The following is a 14,149-nucleotide window of genomic DNA, read 5'->3' on the forward strand; positions in this document are numbered from 1 at the left end:
TTGTGCAGCTGGTGTAGGGAAGAGAATATCGACCCTTTTTCATGTGGTACACTAACGGTGTTATCGTTTCTACTCTACTTGGCAAACTCAGGCCTTCAAATGGGCACTGTAAAAGGTTATCTCGCAGCGCTTTCTATCTTCAAGCGCACTGCGGAGGAACCATCGTATTTCAAACTTCCTCTAGTGGTACAATTTCTTAAGGGACTAACTAATGTTTACCCTCCAAAACCATTCCAGGTTCCCTTATGGGACTTAAATGTAGTCTTAAACTTCTTAATGGGCACTCCATTCGAACCACTTCATTCTTGCACGCTGAGATTTCTCACGCTTAAAACTGTCCTATTGGTAGCACTAACATCTGCTAGGAGGGTGAGCGAGCTACAAGCTCTCTCCTGTAAACCCCCACATACAATCTTCCACAAGGACAAAGTTGTCCTACAGGTGAAGCCTAATTTCCTCCCAAAGGTGGTTTCTGAATTTCATATTACTCAGAAAATTACCTTACCTTCGTTCTACCCTCCTCCCCATCCGGGGAAAGAGCAGAAACGGCTACATAGGCTGGACCCTAGGCGAGCTCTCAGCTTTTACATCAGCAGAATGGCTAGGATCTGGCAAGCAGACCAACTGTTTGTAGGATACTCAGGTCACAAGTTGGGACTACCCATAACAAAACAAACCATCTCCAGGTGGATTATTTTGGCCATCCTGGAATGTTATAGACTAGCAGGGAAAGAGCCACCCCAAAATCTCAGGGCTCATTCAACCAGGGGTATCGCAGCCTCTTCGGCTCTCCAAAGAGGGGTACCAGTCCGGGACATATGTGCGGCTGTCACATGGTCGTCCGCACATACATTCACAACATTTTACAATCTGGATTCCTCCACTGCTCAAGAGACCAGATTTGGCAAGGCCGTATTACATTCGGTCCATCCCTAAAGGGATACATAACACTCTCACTCCCACCTCTAATTACATGCCACTGCTATGGGAGTCTAAAAAAGATAAGGAATACGTTGGAGGACACAATCCCTTCAAAGAACAAGTTACTGCTTACCTGGTAACGTTCTTTCGACGGGATGTTCCTCCGACGTATTCCTTATCGCCCCTCCCAACTATCCCTGCAGTGATAACTTCCCTTGTGGTTGCAGCTTACGCTCCTTCAAGGTCAATAACCAATTCAGGCATGCCTTTTCTTATGCTGCAAAACGTAACTGAGCAACGGACGCAGCGCGTGGCTATTTATGGGCATGGTGACGTCGGCGCCGATACGGTGGCCGTCGAAGGACATCGACTCGGCAGACATCGACGCTCAGCGCCCTCTAAAGAAAAAATTTCCGAGGCCAGCAAGCTGGAAACGTATTATCAAAGATAAGGAATACGTCGGAGGAACATCCCATCGAAAGAACGTTACCAGGTAAGAAGTAACTTGTTCTTCTTCATGATGAAACAGTGTTGTTCAAAGCAAGAGTTGTTAAGGAGAATTCTCAGAAATGTGCAAATTCGCTCTACCTTAGAGACCCCCAGCAACTTTGCTGGATTTTGAGGACTTGATTTTTGTAACCTGGAGAGAGTGAGAACCTTTTTTCCCACTCTCTCATGTATTTTAATGTGATTTTTGTACTCTGTTTCTTTTGGTTGTGGAGTCTGACAAACTCCATAGGCATCACCTTTTACATTGTGTCACACAGCACCTTCAGTGCAGTGACACAGGAAGGTCTTTCAGATTTCCCAAAGGTTTAAATACTTTCTCTGGGATAAACTACTGTTTCCCAGAGCAGTAAAATGAAATTGACTTTACTTACATGTGTAACTTTCTAGATCCAGCACACACTATCTTACAATAGGGTGCTGGCGGGGTTACTTAGTATCCCCTTCTGTCTAGCTTCTCATATAACATTATTATGTTACCCTTTCCTTGATGAATGGATGGTGGCAGTGGTTTACTTTTTACTACCATAGTATGGTAGTTTTCTGCCCACATATGCCATTACAGTTGTTTTTTTATAGTTACTGTTTAACCCTAAATTGCTCATAAATGCTGCATACGCATTAATCACGGTCTGCAATGCTCTCAGGGTCCTGGCTAGCAATACAGTGTCATCCGCGTATGCTAGCACAGGAAATGCCTGACCCCACCAATACAAAAATATCTGCCAATATAGACAACAAATCCTTCGAGAAGCCATTGCATTTGCAGCCACGGTAGAGCACCCATGGGTGCTATTTTTGTCAAAATGGCCCCAGTCTTCTTTTTTCACCATTTCTTTGTGGAAAGGTCCTTCTTGAGATTTACTCTGCGCGCCAAACCAGGTTTGGTCCTTTTGTTCATTTTGCCTTTGGCGGGATTCACGAGTGAAGCCCGCCTCTGACTCCAGGGTGTCTGGCGGGGGCAGGAAGGAAGGGAGGTGCCCAAAACTCCCTGTGCCTAGTCTCCCAGGAGACAGGAATGCACTCTTAGGTGATATGCTGGCTGGCTGTCCAGCAAGGACAGCTACCCTGCTGGGTGACTGACAGCTAGGCTGGAATGTATGGGGGCAAGCTGCATAAAAGGCAAGGCTTTTTAGCTCGGAAGACAGAGTCGACCACTGGACAAACAAATCCAAAGAAGAACTTGAAGTGGACGCCTGCTGCAACTCCTGGACTGTTGGTTTGCCCGGTGAAGCCCTGCTGCTGTGCTGAAACTTCAACTTTGTATTGACAGAGAAGCCCCTGCAAGGACAACTTCTCCCTTTGAGTTGGTGAGACCAATCAACTCCAAAGTAAGCCGCCTGGACATACTATCAAAGCTGGTGAAGTTTCCACTGCAGTTGCTGCTGGAACCAGATAGCCAGCGAGAGGAACACCAGTTTGTGTGCGTTGCTTTTAAGCTGGCCAAGAGCTCCAGGAAGATCCTCCGGACTCCCAGGAAGCAGGAATGACGAGCCTGAGCCCCCTGAACAGAGTGCGGGACCCAAGACGCAAGGAAAACCCATCTCGACAGCCAGGAACCGTGGTGGTGCTATTTGCGGTAGACGCGAGGAGCTTAAACACTGAAGTGCCACTTGTTTGAAGATTGCCGGTTGCGAGCGGTGACCGTCTCATTGCAGTGCAGGAGTTCCCAGACGTCCTCCCTCTTGTCCCCACGGCTGAGGCCCATGAACAGCAGGATCTGCAGAGCTGCACAGGAACAGAAGTCATCTGCTGCCCTTTTTCTTCAACCTAAAGGTACTGTACAGTCTTAGGGAACTTACCTCTTGTTCTGTAGCCACTTGTCCTCATTGGAGACTTGCGTGGTTCCATTTGTAGAGTTGCTATCAGCTTCTTTACCTCACAAGACTAATCAGCTTGTGGCCCTACTTTGATTTCGTCTATTCTACCAATACTTTTAAAACTTTGTGAAAGACTTTCTGCTTATCTGCAAGAAGTGCTTCAGTCCACCTTGACTTTTGCTAACTTACACATTGGCTGGCCTGGCTCCCTGAATGACTCTACTCTCCTCTGTTTAAGTGTTTTTGCCTTCCTTCCAGGAAATGGTTAATTGACTTTACATTGGGGGATTATTGAAAGTACTTACATGCTTAAGAATCATTGTGTGATTACTTGCTCTATTCTGATCCCTCTTTTCTTTGACACTCTCCTAAGAAAGTCTAAATGCAAACAGTGATATATTAATGTCTACAGCACCCTAGCAATTGAAGTCACCTGAGGGTGTAGGTTGTGGCTGTGAGCCATCCCAGATGGGTATTTGCTGATTTAGAAAATTATGAACCTGTATTACTATAACCGACTGGTAAATAAATTAATAATTGTTTGATCAAGAAGCCTTGTGTGTAAGAGTTTATTTGGACACTGTGAATCTCTGTGTAACTCCCCTACAGCTCACATTGACCCCACTTGAGATAAGCATGGCTACTCGACCACATTACCAACCTGTGTAGTACAGACTTATACTAAAGGTTGGTTTCCTATTGCCAGGGGGTCAGGGGTGTTGTAGTGCACCCAAAGGGTACTGCATACAATCTTGCCCAACACTGGTGGCAGGCGGTGAGGATCTATTGTAGAGTTTTTACAGTAAGAATTTGCTTTGCTTTTGTTCAACTAAAAACCTTCACAAGGCTAAGCTCCACTAGAATAGCAATTGTAAAATGCCAAATATGAATAACTTCAATCAGGAAGCCCTGGTCATTCTAACAGTAGAGCAACTGAAAATAATGTGTAATGCCAGGAGTCTCCCTGTTAAAGGAAAGACAGATGTATTAATTGCAAGATTGTTGAATCATAAAAGTCTGGGCAGTAGGTCTGTCACACCTACTAACCCAGGAAATGTGGAAAATGATATTGGGGATGATAATTCAGAGTCTAACTCTAATGTCTTAGGGGAGTCAGAGGATGAAGAGGAGTCTCAGGAAGAGAGCCCCTCTTTGCCTCAACAGGCCCTTTTGCCCCAACCTTTAGCCACTGGGACCACAAAAGGTCCATCATTGAGTCCAGAATGTGTGTCTCTTGAGGAAATGAGACTTGAATTAGAATTCATAAGATTACAAATCCTAGCTGAAACCAAACATCAGGACATCAAACTAAGGGAAATGGAAATGCAACATGCTCTTGAAATAAAGAAATTGTCTCTTGAAAATGTTTCTATCCCAGAGTCTTCTAGGTCTTCCAATCAAAAGAGACCTTGCATGCCCAAAGAAGCGGTGAGTATGTATGATGTGAAACTTGACATTCTGGATTGGTTGGGTGCTTTTGAATATAACTATGGGATTCAGGGTTTCACAGGGAATCAGTTGATTCCTTGGCTTTTGTCTAGACTCCCCCAGGTTGCAACAGATGCTGTAATGGAAGTTGGGGAACTTGAAAGATTGGAGTATGAAAATGTGAAGCTAGCTTTGATAGCTATATTTGGGAAAACTCCTTCCCAGTACCTTAAGAGGTTTAGGACCCTCAAAAAGACTGGTGGTACCCCTTTGGCTACCTGGTTGTGTGAATGCTTGAAAAACGTAGATGTTTGGGTTAAGGCTTACAGAGTGAACTCCTTTGAAGGAATGAGAAATCTATTTTTGTTGGAATCTATTTTTGATGCCCACTCTCCTGAGCTGAGACAACACTTGGCTGACTCAAAATAGATTGATCCCAAGAAGCTATCAAAAGCTGCTGACTTGTGGGTTGCCTACAGGGCCACTTTCCAGGATTCTGGGCCCACTCACAAAAAGGAGTACAGGGGAAGCAGCACGAGAAAGATGACAACGAGAATTCTAAAACCTCCCATCCAAAAGAGGGCCACAAACATAAGAAGGGTAAATACCATGGGAAACCAGGCCAGTCTAGTGAAACCTCTGGTGCCAAACCAGAGGGAGGTCAGCAGAAACCCTCATTCAGAAAACATTTGGTAAATATAATGCTTGTGGGTCTACTTACCATGTGAAAAGGGATCTCAGATGCAAGGATAAACCTTCAGGGGTCCACACTGTCCCCTTAGCCTTCATCCCTGAGGGAGAAGTACATATGGCCAGTGGAAACTTTCATCTATTGGCTGAAGACCCCATTGCAGTCTCAGCCAGTGTTTCTTTAGTGTACCTGGGTCTGTGGGAACAGCAGAATTTAGATGTGTATAGCTCTATTCCAGATAACACAAAAGAATACTATGACGACATTGTACTTGTGAATGGTCAGGAAACTCCTGCCATTCGAGACACTGGGTCCAGCATCACAGTGGTGGATGAAACCTTTTTCAAACCTTAGGATGTTGCTAAGGCACCCATAGGCCACACTAAGCTTGCTGGAGGCCCTGTCCAGATGGTTCCAATACTACCAGCTCCCATCCAGTGCAACAATATGACTGTAGGAATACCGGTCAGTGTTCAGAGTGAGGTGCCTGGGAGAGTCCTAGGGGATGACTTGGAGTTGTATCAAGCACCCTCAAGCCTCCCAGTAAAAGGAAACAGGAACAAACAAGGAAGGCCAGAGAGCTCACTTTAGATGACTCTCAGTGGGTTGTAACAGAGGAACCTATAACACCCAGTCCACAGGAAGGACAAACCTCTACTTCCAGGAAACAAGGGACAAAGGGGAAACCCAATGTCTCAGGAAACAAGAAGAGTAGTACTCCTGTGCACAAAACCAGGACATTCCCGAGAGGACAGTTCCAAGTCACACCTGTGACTCCTCCACCAGCTGAGGCTGAGTGTGAGAAACCACCAGAGGATGGTGAGTCAGCTACTGATGACACAGAGATGGAAGAAGACCTTCCTCCTGTTGGAGATCTTGAACCTAAAGACCGTCCTGAGCTGCAGACTTTGCTTGCAGAAGGTGGTTCCTGTAGGGCAGACTTCAGCAGCGGTCAAAGAGAGTGTCCTACTCTTGAAGGACTTCGCCAACAGACAGCTTCCCAGCTGGAAGGGCAAGAGCCAGAGAAGTACAGGTTGTACTGGGAGGATGGGCTCCTCTACAGTGAGCCTATTGAGTCTCCCCCAGGGGACTAGAGAAGACTTGTAGTGCCTCAGGAGGTGAGACCCTAGTTTCTACAGTTAGCCCATGATATTCCTGTAGCTGGTCACTTAAGTTTTAGAAGACCAAGGAAAGGAAGTCTCTGTATTTCTACTGGCCTAAGATGGGGTCTGATGTAGATACATTCTGCAGAAGCTGTCACACTTGTCAGACTTCTGGCAAGAGTGGAGCCAAGAATGTGTCACTTTTGGTGCCTCTCCCTGTGGTGGGAGTGCCCTTTGAGAGGGTAGGAATCAACATTGTTGGTCCCTTAGATCCTCCCACATCTTCAGACAACTGATTTATATTGGTTGTGGTAGTCCATGCTACCAGGTATCCTGAAGCCACACCTATGATGACTGTTACTGCTCAGGCAGTGGCTAAGGCCCCACTTGATATTTTTACCAGAGTAGGTTTTTCTAAAGAGGTTATCTCAGACAGGGGGACCAATTTTATGTCCCACTACATGCAAGCCATGTGGAAAAACTGTGGAGTGACCTACAAGTTCTCAGCAGCCTACCATCCCCAAACCGATGAGTTGGTAGAGAGGTTTAATAGAACAATGAAGAGCATGATAGGTGCTTTAGAAGAACCCCTCAGACGAAAGTGGGACCTTCTACTGCCATGCCTTCTCTTTACTTATAGGAAGAAGGGGTTGGCTTCAGCTCCTTTGAGCTTGTCTATGGTCATCCGGTTAAAGGACCATTGGCCCTAATCAGTGCTCCTTCCGACAAGCCAGTGAGAGTCACTGACTATGTGTTAGGTCTCCGTAGGAGAATGACACACATGATGACAGAAGCTTCAGATAACTTGAAAGCAGTTCAGGCTCTGTTTAAACATTGGCATGACCAGAAGACCAACATGGTTGAGTTTACTCAAGACCAGCTAGTTCTAGTTATGGTACCTACAAGGCAGAGGGCCTTACAAGACAAATGGATTGAACCCTTCAAGGTAGTGGGAAAACATGGAGAGATAAATTATTTGGTGGAATTAGGCAATCCTAAGGATGCCCCCGGGTCTTTGATACCAACCGCCTAAAGGCCTATGTCTCTAGACCAGAACTGGGAGCTTTGCTTCTAGCATCTGCTCAGGAGGAGAGTGAGCCTCTACCTGACCTCAGGGGACAACCTTTAGATGGAAAGATTGAAGAAGTTAATCTCTCTTCTGATCTGACACTGGAACCACAGGAGGAGTGCAAAGCTCTGTTAAATCAGTTTGCCCTTTTGTTTTCACTAACACCAGGCGTGCCCCTTGGTGCCAGCATGAGATTCTCACTGGTGACTATTCACCTGTTAAACGCAGAGGTTACAGAATGTCAGACCATGTAAGAGCCCACATAAAGGAAGAGGTAAAGAAGATGCTTGATCTTGGGGTAATAGAGCCCTCTACCAGTCCATGGGCTAGCCCAGTTGCACTACTGCCATTGGCAGGATCCAAGGAATTGAGATTATGTGTGGACTATAGAGGTTTTAATGCAGTCACCGTGACTGATGCCCTCCTTTACCTAGGACAGATGAGCTGGTGGACAAACTTGGTTAAGCCAAGTAACTCAGTACATTTGACCTAACCTCAGGCTATTGGCAAATATCCCTGACAGACCATGCCAAGAAGAAAACTGCATTTCCAACCCCAGGAGGCCTCTACCAGTTTTAGGTTATGCCTTTTGGACTAAAGAATGCACCTGGTACATTCCAAAGGATAGTGAATTATGTTATGAATGGGATGGAGAATTTCTTCATGGCATACTTGGATGACATTGCAGTGTTCAGCCCTACTTGGAAGGAATATATTAGCCACTTAGGATATGTATTGTAGGCTCGTAGGCAGGCCAATTCGACCATAAAGACAAGTAAATGTCAAATTGGTCAGAGTAAAGTGGTCTACCTTGGACATGAGGTAGGAGGAGGTAAAATAAGACCATTGCCTAGCAAAGTACAAGCTGTACAAGACTGGGCCACCCCTACTACTCAAACCCAAGTGAGAGCCTTTTTAGGTCTCACAGGTTACTATAGGAACTTCATGGGACCATAGCTTCTCCCTTGAATGTGATCTCCTCACCCAAATTCCCCCAAGGAGGTCAGGTGGAATGACGAGTGCACCAAGGCATTTGAAGGACTTAAAAAAGCACTTTGTCAAGCTCCAGTTTTAGGAGCTCCTGACTACAGCCATTCCTTTATTGTACAGACAGATGCTTCCAATACAGGTATAGGTGCAGCTGGATGAGAAAGGCAGGGAACAACCAATCTGCTTCATCAGTAGAAAACTCAAGGACCCTGGAAAAGGTGGGCAACCACAGAACGTGAGTGTTTTGCAATTGTGTGGTCTTTGAAAAAGTTTAGACCATACTTGTATGGATCTACTTTTGTGATTCAAACAGTCCACCAACCCTTGAGATTGTTAATGCAGATGAAGGGGGAGAATCCTAAATTGTTAAGATGGTTAAATCAGCCTACAGATGTTTGATTTTATCATAAAACCCAGGTCAGGGTATAATCACCAAAATACTGATGGTCTCTCCAGAAAGTATGACCGACTGGAGTAAGGAGTTTCATCCAGGGATGGATTAAATCCTCCTGTCCCTTAGTCTGGGGGGGACGAGGGTTAGGGAGAATTCTCAGTAATGTGCTAATTCCCTCTACCTTAGAGACCGCCAGCAACTTTGCTGGATTTTGAGGACTTGATTGTTGTAACCTGGAGAGAGTGAGACCCTTTTTTCCCACTCTCTCATGTATTTTAATGTGATTTTGTACTCTGTGTTTCTTTTGTTTGTGGAGTCTGACAAACTCCATAGGCATCACCTTTTACATTGTGTCACACAGCACCTTCAGTGTAGTGACACAGGGAAGTCTTTCAGCTTGCCCAAAGTTTAAATACTTTATCTAGGATAAACTACTGTTTCCCAGAGCAGTAAAGTGAATTTGACTTTACTTACATTTGTAACTTTCTAGACCCAGCACACACTATCTTAAAATAGGGTGCTGAGGGGCTACTTAGTATCCCCTTTGTCTAGCTTCTCATGTAGCATTTTTATGTTACCCTTTCCTCAATGAATGGCTGGTGGCAGTGGTTTACTTTCAGCTTGTGGCCCTACTTTGATTTCTTCTATTCTACCCAGACTTTTAAAACATCGTGAAAGACTTTCTACTTATCTGCAAGACGTGCTTCAGTCCACCTGGACTTTTCCTAACTTAAACATTGGCTGGCCTGGTTCCCTGAATGACTCTTCTCTCCTCTGTTTAAGTGTTTTTGCCTTCTTTCCAGGAAAGGGTTAACTGACTTTATATTTGAGGGTTATTGAAGGTACTTACATGCTTAAGAATCATTGTGTGAATACTTGTTCTATTCTGATCCCTCTTTTCTTTGACACTCTCCTAAGAAAGTCTAAATGCAAGCAGTGATATATTCATGTCTACAGCACCTAGCAATTGAAGTCACCTGAGGGTGTAGTTAGTGGCTGTGAGCCATCCCAAATGGGTATTTGCTGATTTAGAAAATTAAGAATGTGTATTATTTTTTAAGTGTATTTGTGTGTTGCTTAACATTGCTCCCTTCTGAAGAATGCTTACTATAACTGACTGGTTAATACATTAATAATTGTTTAATCAAGAAACCTTGTGTGTAAGAGTTTATTTGGACACTTGTCACTGTGAATCTCTGTGTAACTCCCCTACAGCTCACAACCTCTTGAGATAAGCATGGCTACTCGACCACACTACCAACCTGTGTAGTACAGACTTATACCAAAGGTTGGGTTCCTATTGCCAGGGGATCAGGGTTGCTGTAGTGCACCCAACGGGTACTGCATATAATCTTGCCTAACAAGAGTCATTGGTAAAGCATGAAGCAAAGTCACTGCAATTGGATATAGAAGCAATTCATCATGAGTAAACACTCACATTTTGGAAACCAAAGCAGTATTTGGTGGTAGAGTATGGTTACATGTCGCACACAAAGCAAATGCACACTGATTCAGCAATTTTCTTGTTAAGATCAGTGCTGGAATTGTCTGTGACTAAGACCGCTGCCTGACCTTGGGGACGGACAGTGAAGTGATCAAAGGGGCCAATGGCCACCCTGAGTTAGTGTATGTTGGATCCACAGGAGGTATACAGTGTATTCCCCAGACCAATCCTATTGGGTTTCCAGTGTAAGGCCGCTGGCAGTCACAGGAGTATTGTGTCAGAGCTGAGATGCACATTACATGGAGGAAATGTTGTCATATAGTTCTAGTATAGCGCCTGTGAAAGTTATCCTTTAATTAAGATACCCTGGCCCAAAGAAATGTACATCCTGCATCACAAAACAGCCCATATTTCTGGATTGGGTGCCTCATTATTATATTCTTTAACCACACTGTTAGGCAGCACACTCTTGGAAAAAGAATCAGTGTACCAAAAGGTATGGAAACAAACTAAGATCTTAAAACCACCACCCAACACCACACCCTCTCCCAACGTACACAGGCGCACTAGCTTCTTCAAATTGATAGTAATGTAACAAAGCTTTCACCATGATGCACTCTTTTTTCATTAAGGTGTGTTTCATTGAGACTGGAACCCTCTCTGTGTAGTCCTGCAAGCTGTCTGAATCCAGAACCAAAGAAACAATGTATAAGTTTCAAGCACCCTGATATTCGAAGTTGTTGTCTGCTTCATACTTTCACGTGAGGTTTCACAATACATTGTGCTTCTCTTACAGGAAATTAGTGACAACAATGCTGTTTCAAGATGCTTGTACCTTCTTGCAGTATTAGCTGACAAGGAAAACAACCACGGACAAGCAAAGGCATTGCTAGCGGAAGCCCAGAACACTGAAGCGAATGCTGAATTTTGGTATAACGTCACACTCGGTCTTGTGCATGCTGTTTTAGGAGAACAAAAAGAAGAAAAAGAAAAAAAGGTGAGAATGTGAACCATATGAGATCCCAGTAAAGAAGTACATTGTTATTGAATTGTATATGAATGTTAAAGTGAGTTATGAATTTAGTCAGGTATTTTGCTACAGCTTAAAATAATGTGGTCTAGAAGTCTAGCACCACTACTTTCCCAGTGACTGCAGCAGTTTTCTGAGAATACGCACAATAGCTGGTAATACGAAATGATGCCCGCCCCACTGCTCCCAAACCTGCACCGCCAATTGGAGAATTGATTCCGGTATATCAAGGATAGCCTCAGGCACATATGTATCTGCTACTGCACTATCTAGATTGCACAACCAAAAAGTGCATTTTATAGATCAAGGAATTATAGATCCTGCACTCTTCATTGAGCAATTGGGGGAAAACAGTGATTTCTCATCCTGCGAATGCCACAGATGGTCGACAGCACTAGAATGCCAACTGTAGCCAAAATATTTGAAATAATAGCACATTTGTGTATGCAGCTTTATGCATGTTTTCTGTCTCCCGTTAGTGCTGGTGTTATCATCCAATTCAACGGTACGCTATAAACACCTGAAGGATCAGTGGCTGTCATTGCTCTGGCTGGATTCCAGGATGTGACAGCATGTTTTAAAAAGAGCTCTGAAGCAATGGATTACCTCACTGAACGATCTTACCGGGCTTTCCACCTATCCCGCCAACTTTATTGTGATCTCAGAGGTCCATACTTGATACTAATTATAGAAATAGTACACAGCTTTTTAATATATCGATGTTTGCCAATTTATTGATCCTTTCCACCACTGTTAGTAATGTGTTATTATTTAGCAGTGCAAGAGTACTCAATGTATCTATCGCCTTCTAAAGAATAACGCGGTAAACCAGTCTTGCGAAGATATAAATGTGTGATTTACAGCTTGAACATTCTTTTTAAAACAGTGATCCTCTCTCATACCTATATACTTGCTACTGATCACGAAATGGCTTCCCAGAAGCAGCCTAGCAAATCTCTAGTCAAAATCGGGCCACACACTACACATTCTTGTATCATACATCAGCCACTAAGAAAAGATAATCAAGTTGAATAATTGACTTTCTCCAACAAAACGCTCAAATTGTCATTGCAGACCTCTCTTGCTGTAAGTAAGGTGATCACACCCAACATGGCTCCTCTTTCATGTACCAGTCTGACTTTATGTAAATATAACTTTTTGTTTGGCCTTCGCTAAGGAACTCTTGGTGGAAACAGTAAATACAACAAGTGATCACAGTTCAAGGGGGTGTATTAAACTGTATAGGTAGGTTGTAAAAATGCCTAATGTAAACCTAAATCTAAGATGGGAGCAAGCTTCGACCATCAAACAATAATAAAGCAGTCCTAGTCGCTTCTTTGTCAAATAAAAGGGCCTATACTAAAAAAAAAAACTATTGCCAATCCTTACGCTAAGAAGTGTGGGATAATGTTCTTAAGAAAGAAGGAAGTGTTCACAAATAATAAGTCAGGATGTGGTAGTTGGGGTCTCCCTCCCCCACGTGTTCAGCATGGCACAAGGTATGAGTCTGGAGCACAGCACACACTCGAGCTTTCCCAGCATGAGCCAACAGTTCCTCTCTCAGCAATCAGGGTCTTTGGTGGTTAAGTCTCTTTTCTACAAAAAGTCTCTTTCCTCTGAGGACCTGATGGGTTTCAAAATAAACAAAAGTTCCTTTCTGTTTGTGCTTTGGGTGTTGCCTTTTCACCCCTCTTCCCCTTCTTCTGGGCTCAGACCTTTCTCGAATACTAGGTTCCCTCTGTCCGGTTTACTACTGTGTTCAACACAATGGGCCTCATTACAAATCAGGCGGTCCGGAAAGAACGGTGGTGGTAAAACCGCCGCCACTGTTGTTCCCGGACCGCCTGATCACAACTCCTGCAGGCGGGAGGTGATGTTCCCGCCAGGTCTGACCTGGTGGGTTTAACACCGCCCGCCTGCAGTCAGACGAGGAAACACTGGCAGCATTACTAGATGCTGCTGGTGTTTCCATGATCCCCATTCCCATTGAGTCCAATGGGAATGGGAATTAACACCATTCAGCCGCTGTGATTCCCGGAAAACCGGGGTTGTTATGTACCGGTAATTCCGGGAATCACGGAGGCGGAATGGTAATACGAGTCCGGTTTTACCGCCGCGGTCACCCCCGGACTCGTAATGAGGCCCAATGTCATCTGTATTATTTACGAATCTTAATGCCTTTTTAAACAGTTAACTGTGGACATCCCTCCGCCGGATTCACTCTTGTCAACACACTGTATATTGGGACTTTAGAGTTCGCCCCTTGTTTATCGGCATCCCTCCTTTGGGTTCACTCTTGCCAACTTTGTCATCAGTTTTACAAGGCAGGATTCACTTCCCTTAGCTTCATAATCATCTGTCGGTCAAAGACTTTCGACTGTACAGAAGATTTGACTGGACCCTGTATGACCACTTTGACCCCCCCCCCCCCTTTTCTTGGCTTCCCCAAGGCCTTCTGGTAGTGGTAGTTTCAAGAAACCGGTAATCGCCCAGAGTTTCCTGCGTGAGCTCTCATGTGGTGCCAAACTCCTCTGTTGCTGGTTTTCCCCCTTTTTAGTATCAATAGTTCTTTATGCTTTTTGGTTTCTTATCAACTCTCCCCTCGACTCACCTGCTGTGATGCACCACTTGGTTTTCCTTCTCTTTGGAGTCAAGGTTGGTACCACAAAGACAATCGTCTCTCCCCGGCTTGGTTATCCACTAAATCAAAAGCAGCAGATAAGTCTAGAAGCAGGAATAGAGCTGGCTTGCC

The 14,149-nt window shown here is 44.5% G+C and overlaps 1 protein-coding gene across 3 annotated transcripts in view; it reads left to right on the forward strand.

Annotated features, from left to right (window-relative positions):
• Positions 1–14,149, forward strand: part of CFAP46 (cilia and flagella associated protein 46) — a 2,698,259-nt gene that overhangs the window by 1,561,375 nt on the left and 1,122,735 nt on the right. For all 3 annotated transcript variants that reach the window (XM_069611407.1, XM_069611408.1, XM_069611409.1), the window contains exon 38: positions 11,164–11,364. In XM_069611407.1, coding sequence (XP_069467508.1) covers positions 11,164–11,364 — 201 coding nt within the window. The remainder of the gene's footprint in view (positions 1–11,163; positions 11,365–14,149) is intronic.

This window comes from Ambystoma mexicanum, chromosome 8 (genome assembly GCF_040938575.1).
Source record: "Ambystoma mexicanum isolate Mex_15411 chromosome 8, UKY_AmexF1_1, whole genome shotgun sequence".
NCBI classification, from domain to species: Eukaryota; Metazoa; Chordata; class Amphibia; order Caudata; family Ambystomatidae; genus Ambystoma; species Ambystoma mexicanum.